This window comes from Rhipicephalus microplus, unplaced genomic scaffold (assembly GCF_043290135.1).
Source record: "Rhipicephalus microplus isolate Deutch F79 unplaced genomic scaffold, USDA_Rmic scaffold_18, whole genome shotgun sequence".
NCBI lineage: Eukaryota > Metazoa > Arthropoda > Arachnida > Ixodida > Ixodidae > Rhipicephalus > Rhipicephalus microplus.
Window position 1 is genome coordinate 11713004 of NW_027464591.1, and position 12284 is coordinate 11725287.

Consider the following 12284-nt stretch of genomic DNA (forward strand, 5'->3'; position numbering starts at 1 on the left):
AATGCTGGAGTAAGTGAACTGTGTGCCACAGAGTTGGCTTACTTCGACAAAACGTGATCCCGATGACGTCGATCTGTTGCACCCATGATAACAATCAGGAGCGTAGCCAGACATTTTTTTCTTGGAGAGGAGGAGCACCTTTTTGTTTGTTCTGAAGTGGGACGCGGGCCGGCAGGTGTGGTAGAGTGTAATTTCGAAATCGGTACGCTGTGGTGAAAAAATTGGGGGGGGGGGGGAGCACCGATTTAGTGTGCCGGCCGCCTCCTGGATACGCCAGTTTTACAATAGCGTCTTTAACGTTGAGCTCGGCAATCTGAATATGCCGATAACACATGTAAAGCGTATGCATCACGTGTGCGCATGCTATCTAGCAGGTTATCCTAAAGATTGAACGTTCTCTTTAGAGTTTTCAATACAGACAGGCTAGCTCATCTTAGCAGAGCTCTTACACAAGTAAATTTATACGCAAATTATTTTTATATGTGCACACAAATTCATGGACAGAGTTCAGTGCTTTGGCAGAGCAGACGACTGGGAGATGCTGGAAGCCCTTAGCGAAAACTGCTCGGGCAATGACTCGCTCCTTGAACGGCGTTCCCTGGAAGAACGTGCCTTGACGGGTCCTTTTGGCAGTGGACCCAACGAGCCCTGAAGCGAGCGCCTGAACTCGTCGGCGGCGTACGTGCTGCCCCGTCTGGAAACAGGACAAGTGGATTCATGTAGCAGGATAATGTCGGGGACTTTGTGCGGAAGGTACTCCACGGCCATCGAACACAAGGCCATTACGACAGCAACGAAGGCTATCATGATATCCCGGCGGTGCTTGGGAAACAGCCGAAACACAATCTCTCCCAGCGATCCGGTCAGCCTGCCGAGTGCGAACCCGACGCAAATGCCCGTACAGCGCACCCGGACCGGGTAGTACTGGGCGGTCACAACGAAGGCGAGCACTACGAACAGATTGGCCAGCATACGGAGAATCACGACGAGAATCCCGTTGGACGTGTGCTTTTCGCTGCCGTACGTGCCAGTCAGGGCTACGGCGACGAAGCTGAAGATGAGCATCGACACCGTGCACGAGCGCTTCGCACCGTACCGCGACATCATACCGTAGGCCCCAGCGTACATCGGCACCATTCCCAAGATACCGGCCAAGGAGACTGTCTTCTTGATGGGGAAGATGTCATTCAGGTTCACTTGATTGAAGGCGAACGACAACGAGGACCACACGTAGCACAGCAGCACAAAGCGTCTTCTCAGCTGTGGATTGAGCATGGTGAGCACAGTGTGCTCGGTTTGATGCTCGCTACTTCGACGCTCAGCCTTGCGCACCTCGGAAGCGAACCAAGAGCGGCAGTAATCAGTGTCTGCGCTGTTCATGCGGGCGACACTTAAGGCGACACGTTCGGCTTTCCGAGGCTGCATTGTGGCTAGGAGCCAGGTACAAGACTCGTCGCCCACAGGATAGAACGCTAAAGCAAGCATGGTCGTCGGCACCATGAGAAAGAGGTGGGCTGCTTCCCAGGCCAATCGCAGCGTCGACATGCCAGCGACCACGAGGGGCATGACGATCGAGGCCACCGCCATGGAGAGGAAGCAGTAGCGATCTCTGCGCGCTATAGTCGAGACCTCGTAGAGAACCGAGTACTGCACGAGCCACAGAGAGTTGCTCGACACAGACACGACTATGCGCAGTGCCACGAAGAGCAGGTAGGAGTTGGCGAGGCTGGTGGTGAATCCAGCCACGAGCAGCGCAACGAGCGTGATGTTCATGACGAGCTTGCGGCCAATGCGGTCAGCGGCAACTCCTACCACGGGGAGTGCGATGACGCAAGCGGCCATGTAGGTTAGCACGGCCAGTTCGATGAGCCACCGGCGGTCGCACACCAGCCGCCACTCACTGACTATGTTGTTGCCGTAAGGCGCATAGTCAAAGTCCCAGGAGTCACAGCTTACGAAAGACGCTGCACTGCCGCCATCGGGTGGTTCACGACGTCTGCAGCGACTTCGGGCGCCGTCCTGTTCGATAGGTATGGCCATTAGGCGCCACTCTTCGACGCTCAGATTAGCGAAAGCTTCTGTCGGTCGACACCAGTGGTCCATGATGCGCGTAGTGAGTCGAAAGCTTACCAGGTGAAGCAAGAACGTAGTCCCCGCCAGCATCGATACTATTAGTGCCTGCACCTGGAAACGGCCTTCGCCCAACGGCACTTCTTCGTCCCTCTCGACTTCCAGGACATTGGAGGGATTCTGGCTTGTAGCGTCAGCGCAAATAGATGAAACCTGACGCCGGGCAGTTGTCTTTTTCGATGGCATGTCTTGTTGGTTAGTACGGGCTGAGGTTCAACTCTACTCGTCGTGCACGTCCGCAATAGAGCTGCGAAAAAAGCGTTGCATTGCCGGGCAAGAATCGATTTGACGCTCACGGCGTGCGTGCCGTCCTCTTCTTCATCAGTGCACTGTGGCGCCACCGTATGGTCTTCTACTTTGGACAGTAAGCGTGTGTCCCATTTCTCACCGTAGACGGCTAAATATACCGCTAAATGGACGGCGGCCATCTTAAGTCCCATTCCAATTCTCACGTGGCCGGCCAAGTAGACGCTCCGACAAGACCGCACCGTAGACAAATACGATGCAGGCTACTTTGCTGTCTAAACAAGATGGCGACTCAGCGAATTGCTCAGATAAACCGAATCTTGCCGGAATGGTCGTCTGCACACAAGCAGAAGCTTCTCCAGAAGCTCAATGTGAGTAACGTTTATTTTTTGCAGATTTTAACACAAATCAAGCCAGAAAATATATATGTATACGGTTGTTACGTTTGTTTATTTTGGCTTTCTTTTCTCGACGTGAGGTGGTACAGCGTCGCGTAGAAGCCGTCCAGACGTGTTCCAATTTTCGGACAGCATGGGCTCGGAGCTGTCTTCTAAGCAGTCTGCGTAGACTGTCTACGTGCTGTCTAAGAATTGGAACACAGCCCAAGTCGACATAAAGATGCTTGCTCAAATTCCACCGGGAGAACAAGAACATTCAAAAGCACGCTGAGAGTGCTGCCTTCATAAACGGCGCATTTCAGCGGTCGAACAGAGGTAAGAAGTGACGGAGGCCACATGCATTGCTCTCACATGTTTGTTGAAAATTTCAAGATTGCCTATCGCTTGGCTCATTGAATAATCTCTGGTGGACATGCGGCTTCTTGTTTAGCCTCCACATTTTCTTTCCCACCAAAGTGACCACTTTTTTCCTTCCTACCATAAATCTCCTTTTCTTATATTGTCACTGCCTCGAGCTGAAAGCCTGCACCCACAGCCACGCTTCACTACCCTCTTTGCACCAAGGCCTTCGGCCATCGACGACAAGGCACCCCAATCTCCTGCTTCCGGTCCCTGCAGGGTGGATCGCGCTTCAGTCACCCGATACGTCGCGTTCTATACGGGGAGGAGCCACCGGCTGGTACACATCGAAGCTTTAATTGACAGTTGTTTTGTAAGCCCTGGGTACGATCGTGCTTTGAGACTGTAGAAAATTGCGTGCGACACGGACTGAAGAGAACAAGAAGAGTAGTGGGGCAGATGCTTGTTTGTTCTTGAACTGTTTGGATCATACGCATCCCGTGCTTGGGCAATCCCCCTGTGTGTATGTACGCCACAGATTCAAGGAACTTGACTTGACGCATGATGTGAGGGACACTTAGCTGAGCGTAAATAAAGGCTCCAGAGAAATCTTCCCACCTAGTTTTTGATGCTGAAGACTCGGGAAGTCGGTCTTTATCTCCCCGAGCTCTTGCTTCCGATCTGGGACGTCTTTCTGCCGCCAGACCATAATGTAGTGTGCCAGGAACAAGCGCGCGTCTCGTCGAGCCCAGAGTTCGGGAATTGTAAATGAGAAGAACCAGCTAATCCAGCCCACACAGTTAGACCTCTCGACACTTCAAGTCCTCCACAGCTGGTTAAAGGTGGTTCACACAGAGTTAGGCGCGCTGAACGACGAGCTGGAAACCTTCCTGGCAGACTAGCCAGTGGCAGAAGACCAGAATTCCGTCATTTAATATGAAGACGCTACTACCAGCGCTTTGGCTCTTCTCGAGCATCACATGTCAAGCTCAAGGTTTCCACACTCCCTTAGACGGTTCATTTACCTACGCTTACGACGTTATATACACTACATAACGTTAGCAGTGTACCGTTGCTGTTGCAGCAGTACCGCCTGGTAACGGTACTTCCTTGCGGTATGCAAGAGCCTCTTAATTTCACTGAATATAATAGTGGAAACGTATGTTAAGGGCTTCTTGAAGTGCGTATAGCATACCGACGGATCAAAATTGTAGACGCCTTGTACTTTCCAATTTCAGTGCATTCTGACGCACTCCTGGTGGTCTAAATTAGCCGAAGCTTTCAACAACGGCATCTTACGTAACCTGGGTCGCTTTGGGATGTTGAACCCCACAAAAAACGGCGTATAGACACGCCGTTATATCGATATACAGGGTGCTTCAAGAAATGTGTCCAATATTATCTGATATCTGACGCAGATATCAGGTATCTGCGTCATTTCTGCGACGTTCCGTCCACTTTGGCAGAAGGCATATTCAGATGTGCAGAAACGTTAATTATGGCAGTAATTATAGAAATTGAAATAACTAACTTTAAAACCCGGGGAAATAGGTGGTCGAGTCAAATGGATAAACTGAAGTTCCTCCTACGAATTGTCTATAGCCACTTCGAAATGTCGGTAAGGCGGCCACTGGTACTCACCACGGAGCGATGAAATCTGGCTAACTTATAGTGAAACCGAAACTGACGCACCAAACACCACACCTACCATTCACTTCGAAAACGTCGTCATGAAAAGTTAATTCTTATAAATAGCGTAAAAACTTTATTGTTTGAATCTCTTTATTTACTGCTGTAATTAATAGTTGTACACATCTGAAGATGCCTTCTGCCAAAGTAAATGAAACGCCGCAGGTGGCTCACATGCGATACCTCTTTTCTGTAATTCTCAAGTAATATTGAATATGTTTGTTGAAACATCCTGTATATGAGACCCGGGTCTGATACGGGCCTGACTAAAGCCCGGAAACGACCGGAACTCGAAGCTCATGGGCCCGGGCCCGATCCAACTATGCCTCAGCCCGGCCTACGGGCCGGGCTGGGCTCTCGGGTTAGTCCGGGCCCATGCAGTGCCCTACTATGCGATGTCAGCGCGTTAAGGAACGCGAGATGACCAGATTTCCGGAGCCTCCCACTACGCCGTCCCTCATAATCATCGTCGTTTTGGGACGTAAAACTTAAAATATTATTATGATATCTTTCCTCTTGTAACCATGGGATTCGTCCTCAGTAAATACTGATACCTGAGCGAACGCACGCTGAGCATGTGATAGCGCTGACATTGTCGAAACACTACGTGCGTGTCCGATAATCGTAATTGCGCAAGGCTGCGAAGGAACATGCAGGACTGGAATAAGAAAAGAAAACGCGCCACTCACCGATTGCCTTATCTTTCAACAAATACGGAACGAAGCGTGACAATAATCCTATTTGACCACGCAAACGTGCCCTTTACTGTCCTCCGGTGCTATCTGTTGCTGAGAATAAGCTAATCTCATCATTTGCTGAGTGGTAGAGGTATCAAGCTCAGACACGAGTGTGCAGTCCACGTAGATGGTTTCGGAGCCACGTGACCATCCTGAGAACTTTCGCAACGATGGATTAAGCTTGATCGCGAAACTGCATGGCGCGAGCACGCCGAACTAATTGCGCGTGGGATACATATTTTAATGCATAAATAAAGGCAATACATATTGCTACAAAATCAATTACGAAGAACGCTCAATTCTTTTGTTTTCATTGTGGTGGTGCTTAGGCGTCTAATTTTCTACCTCAAAGTCACCTAGCAGCTAGCTCACGCGGATCATCTTTTGGGAACCATCGAACAGAAAATCGCCTCGGTAGATTTTCGGTTTACCGTAAAGAATCCAATGCGAAAAATTTACACGTGCGGCCCAATTAGAAAGAAAGAGCGAGAGCAGAGAGAAAAACCAATTATGAATTTAAAATGGAATACATATAACTTAAAGGCTAGGCTGCGAAAAATACTAATAAACGCAACAATCGTATCAATGTGTATACGTTGTTGTAGTTTTTCTTCAGAGCATCAAAACCACGATATCACTACAAGGGACGGAAGCAACTATTCAGCTTGCGAAACTATATGCGACGCTGGCAGGTTGGTCCTCTGCAGACACCAAGGGAAGATAAGCTGAGCGCGTGCAACTTGTATACGTTACATTTTTCTACACGAGTAGGTGCTTATGTCTCCAGTTTTGATGTATGTGTCTTATCGGTTTGTCAAAAATAAATCACCCAATATGGGTGCCAAGCATGAGCCAATACAAACCCCTTTTCTTTCCAGGTATACGTGATTATCCCAAACTACACAAGTCGACCTAAGAATAATCAAGTTTAGTGGTAACGAAAAGGACTTTGTATTGGCTCGTGCTTGGCACCCGTATTGAATGGTTTATGTTTGGCTATCCTTGATCGCATAGTTCAGGAAAATACTTAGCAGAGTTAACTGTTGCGAAAGTCTTCCGTTACGAGGACGATTTTCATGTAATGTTTGAAGTTGCCACGGTTGGTCCAGGTGTATACGTATCAGTGAAAAGTATTCTAAACGTTTTTCGTGTGTGAATGTCGCCTCTGCTTTTAACTCGTGAAATTCCCGATGAGGAAACTATCTGCTTCCTGGACTTGAATCTTACTGTTGAGTAGGACTGTGTTTGTTGGCATCATGCTCTACGGGCTAGTTTGCTACCGTTCGAGTCGGCCCACCAAAGTTGTAAAAACGGCAATAACGAAGGCCTGCTACACGCGCGCTTTACGGAAGTCATGCTGCCTCAATATCCAGGCCAGTTTTGAGGCGCAGATTGAACGCCTCACCAATGCTAGATACCCGTGTCACGTGATGACCACTGTGGCTGAATGTTTACTCAAAGAACAAAAAAAATGAGTCCAGGGTTGCCCGCTCAGACTCGTGAAACTAGACCGCAAAATAAGAAGTGCGCTGTCATTCCTTGCATCCACGGCGTGGCCCACAACTCAAAGAGGATAGCTGGCAGATGTGACGTCGATATTGTTTTTTTTCTGCCCATGAGAAGAAGTTGGCTAGCATGTGTAGGGCCATCAACCCAGGAGCTAGGGAGACCACCAGACACTTTGGCAGCAGCAGCGATTGTTTTTACAGGTACTAAAGTTCTTCACTGCTGTTGCTGTGGGTTCTTGACGGAACGTCCCAGCTGCTTTGGAGGTTGACATCGCTTTTCATCGCTGCGTGTGCTTTTTTCAACGCGCAGCGCATGTCGTCGGTGCACTGCCCCGTGTCAAGGGAAATACGGTGGTCATCGTGGGAGTGACTGCTGACCTTTCAAATAGCCTCGACGCATCGCCCCGTATCATATCAGGGCACGGCTGTGATCATCGTGGTCGTGTTTTTGTTGTGCCCCGCTGTGAGCGCCACCTGGATAGCTGTTCAGCTCGGAGCATCTCCGGGTGTACTGAACCACACTTTGGCAGCAGCAGCGGATCTGCGCACAGCCTACTGAACCATTGCATATTGTTTTTACAGGTCAGTACTATCGTTGTTTCTTTCCTTAGTGTTCTGTTGCTTTCTGCTGCTGCTGCTGCTGCTGCTGCCATAGTGTTTTTAGTGTTTTTTGATGTCGCCAGCCGAAATGGAAAAACATTTTAAAGAGTTGAAACAAGAGTTTCGCGAAATGCGGACTGCCCTGGAGAGAGAGCTGCGTAAGGAAATACGTGATGTGAAAACAAGTCTAGACTTTTTTAATAAGCAGTTTGAAGAAATTTCGGCTCTGTGCTCGCGGCTTGAAAAAGAAAACGGTGAGCTAAAGGCTCAAAATGATGTTCTGAAGACTGATTGCAGTCAGCTGAAGCAGGTCGTTCTCAACAATGAACGTAGGACTACCGCCCTAGAACAGTACTCGCGAAACCGAAATATTGAAGTGAAAAATGTTCCTTTCGTGGAGGGTGAACGGTTGACCAGGGTCGTTCAGAAGATTGGTGAAGCTGTCGGCGAATCAGTGAAAGAAGATGACATAGAAATTTGCCATCGCGTGACTGCTAAGGATGCATCTTGCCCTCATATTGTTGTGCAGTTCAACAACCGGTCTAAGCGAGACGCAGTTCTGGAAAAGGCGAAAAAGTTGCGCTTAACGACAGCTGATATTGGTTTCCCAGGAAAGACATTTGTCTACGTCAATGAACACCTATGCTCACAGTTAAAAAAACTACTGGGACAAACTGTAGCGCGCAAGAAGGAAGCCGAATGGCGATTTGCCTGGACGAAAGGCGGCAAAATTTTTGCGCGAAAGGATGAGAAGTCGAGGGTGCTTCAGATAACTACTGAGAGCGATCTCGAAAAGATTGTTTAAATTTGTTGAGCTTCATCCTTTAGCAAAAAAAGCTAGAAGAAAAACAGGGCAAAAAGAAAATGGCTGCAGACTGCTTAACGCCACACCAGTTGAGCCTATTGGTATCTGGTAGAAAACACCACATTTCCTACCTTCATATAAATGCGCAATCAGCCAGAAACAAGGCAGATGAGATAGCAATACTGCTTGAATCGTTTGAGTTCTCCTTTGACGTCATCATGGTTACTGAAACCTGGTATCGCCATGAATCCGACGTTCTTCGTATACCTAGCTATGCCACGTATTTCTTGAACCGCAGTGATAAATTAGGTGGTGGTGTTATGCTCCTGGTCAAAGATGTGTTTGAGTGTGAAATACTCGAGGCTTTTTCTGTAGTTACTGACGATTACGAGATTATGACTGTAAAATGTTCTTCGGGTATTTTTTCTGTGGTATACCGCCCCCCCAAATGTAACATGTGCAACTTTTTTACGTTTTTAGACACTTTCCTGTCGTGGGTCAATGAAAATGGTTACAATCTTACTATCGGGGGTGACCTAAACATTGATATGCTAACTTCCAGCCCCCAACGTCTTGAACTTTGCAATATCATGGAATCAAACGCATTTAAAAATGTTATAAAACACCCCACTCGATTTCATGCCCAATCCTGCACACTTATCGACGTCATTATAACAAATAGCACAAGTGCACCTCTTTGCTCGGGTGTCCTTAAGACACATATTAGCGACCATTTGCCTGTTTACTCAATTTTAAGTCAAAAGAAGCTTCAACTTAGGGATGCAAAGCCACCGCCTACCCCATTCCGGTACATATGTCCTAGCACAATTGATATGTTCGCTGCATATATATCCAAGATAAAATGGGACGCTGTTTTCCGTGAAACTGATGCAGACACAGCGTATAATGTTTTCATCGAACGTTTTAGTGAAGCCTACAACAAGTGCTTTCCGCTCAAAGCAAAACGCAGACCACGCAAGGCAAGAAAGCCTTGGATTACTTCGGAATGCCTTCAAGCTATAAAAGTAAAAAATGCACTTTACCAGAAATTTCTAATATCTAGAGACAAAGAAGACTTGAAGACATTTAGAAAACATAGAAATACTACAAACTCCTTATTAAGGAAAAGCAAACTTGAATATTTTAGCAACCTTTTCAGCCCTGAAAAAACCAAAACGTCCGAAGCCATCTGGAAAAAGTTAAACATGTTGCTCCACCCACACTCGGATGATAGCACATACCCGACTAAACTCATTGTAGACAACCGCGTTCTAACTGGTGATGACCTTGCTGAAGCTTTCAATAAATTCTTTACCTCTATTGGAGAGAGCTCACACGACAATAATTTTGCGCGATTCATGGGTTCGCAAGTAGGCGAAAGTGCATTTCTATTTCCAGTGACTACACAGGAGGTTACGGCAGATTTCATGTCACTAAAGAATAGCAGGTGTTGTGACGTAGACGGCCTGGAAATCCGTCCAGTTAAGCATGTTATTCATGTCATATCTCCTATTTTAGAATACATCATTAACTTAATCTTCTCATTGGGCACGTTTCCTAGTCGTCTTCAGATAGCCAAAGTTTCTATTATTTTCAAAGGTGGTGACAAAAATAGCATGACCAATTACAGACCAATTTCTATTTTACCTGTATTTTCTAAAGTAATTGAAAAGTTGTTACATAAACGAATAGTGTCATTCTTAACCAAGCACCACATTATGACGCCTTTTCAATTTGGTTTCACAAAGCAGCGCTCAACAGAAACTGCCCTACTAATGCAAAAAGAAATCATACTCGATGCATTTGAAAAGGAAATATATACACTTGGAATTTTTGTAGATTTCTCAAAAGCATTTGACAGAATCAACCACATTACATTAATTAAAAAACTAGAACACTACGGTTTTCGGGGGAACTTTATAAGTGTCATAAAAACCTATTTGAAATACCGACAGCAAAAAGTAGATATAAATGGCTACGCATCTAGTTTTAAAAAACTGTCACATGGCGTGCCCCAAGGAAGTATTCTGGGTCCCCTGCTTTTTAATCTGTATGTGAACGACTTGACAAACATCGATAACAATACAACATTTATTATTTATGCAGATGATACCAGCTTATTTTTTAAAGACTGCGATTTGCATAAACTAGTTGACAAAGCAAATAGTGTCTTGAAACTGCTGCACATTTGGAGCATAAGAAATTCGCTAATTATAAACACCTCAAAAACAAAATCTGTGCTCTTTCGTCCAATAAATAAGCCCGTAAACTGCGATTTATCATTAGTGATTGGCTCAGAATCTATAAGGATTGAACCGATAGTGAAAACTCTGGGAGTTTTTTTCCACGAAAACATGCTATGGAAGGATCAGGCTGAGTTTGTCCATGCTAAACTTTCTCGTACTGTAGGTATCTTATCGCGCTTACGTTTTCTCTTGCCACAAAAAATTAAACTCTTACTATATAATTCGCTATTTTTATCTACATTAAGCTATTGCTATCTAGTATGGGGCACCACATCGGAAAAGAACTTAGGCCGAATATATAGATTACAGAAAAAGGCTGTGCGCATAATTACAGGTGTTCCTCGCGATGAACATTCCAAACCCATTTTCGAAGCCCTTAATTTACAACCAATGCCTGAGATATACAATACAATTTTAATGAAGCGATATCGTACTTCCTTAAAGAATCACGACTCTTTTCTTACTGATTTAGCGCGTTTGACACCCTATACCTGCCCCTATAGCACACGAGCTACCGATGACTGGAAAATTCCTTACACACGTACTAACTATGGTCGCCAGATGATGAGCTACTTACTGCCACTAACCTTAAACAGTTTCTTACAATAAACCATTTATACTGCTCCGTTCTGTAAATGTTTTTCAACGTGTTAATAAAATGCAAATCGGCATGACCTTGAAGTACATGTTTTGATATTGTATAATAACTGATGATCTCATGCTGCTGTTGCTGTTGCTATGTTGTCAAATGGTGCGAAAGCCTTCGTCAAGCCTTAATGGCTTTTTGCTTTCGCCCCACAGCATCACTGTTGTGACTTTTGTAATGTCTCCTGTGATGTCGGAATAAACTGAATTGAATTGAACCACGAGCCCAACCGAGCATCGGAATAAGTTCTTACCATGCGTTCATCGCATGGGGTATTCCTTGCCATCGTCCTATGGCAAACGATACATAGGCCAAACTAGGCGATGTCTGAATGAGCCTCTCAAGAAACACGCTTACAGCGTTTCCTCGACGTTGTCTGGCCACCTAGACATTCATTCCCGGAAATGTGGGTGTGTCTCTCTGATTGTCATTCATGTGCGGTTGTCAAGCGTCATCGGGACCAGCTTGCCCGTGAAATACTGGAGGTCCTGGATATAGCTAGAGTGGGGGACGCATGCGTGACTATAAACCTTCGGTTGCCCTCTATAAGAAAAGGAAGTTGTATTTTTATCTGGTTGATTGCGCGTGCTATGAGAATGGTTTTATGGTGTTCATTTTTCATTTATCTTCGACTATCACTTTTGTTTCTTCTTTTTGTTCGACTGCATAGATATACATGCGCGGTTTGAAGAATAAAATTTTTGCTGTAAGTCAGCGCTCTGTATGTGTGCTTGTTTGTCAGGTTTCGCGTTTTTCGCGCTATTTCCTTCCAATATGTCGTAACAACACGCCCAAGCAACCACTTGAGCTGCATTTGTTCTTAGACTGCTTGCATTTACGCCATGTTCTAGACGGCACTGCACTGAGCGCCAATAAAGGCTCCAGAGAGATTTTCCCACAAACGCATAACACTTCCACAGATTGAAGGTCTTCGCAAGAA

General features: G+C 46.1%; 1 protein-coding gene across 1 annotated transcript; it reads right to left on the reverse strand.

Moving 5' to 3' along the window:
• Positions 1-507: 507 nt before the first annotated feature.
• Positions 508-2335, reverse strand: LOC142785189 (solute carrier family 22 member 6-like). Its single transcript, XM_075883648.1, has one exon. The coding sequence runs from the start codon at positions 2314-2316 to the stop codon at positions 508-510; it is 1809 nt and encodes a 602-aa protein (XP_075739763.1). The 5' UTR covers positions 2317-2335.
• Positions 2336-12284: the final 9949 nt, after the last annotated feature.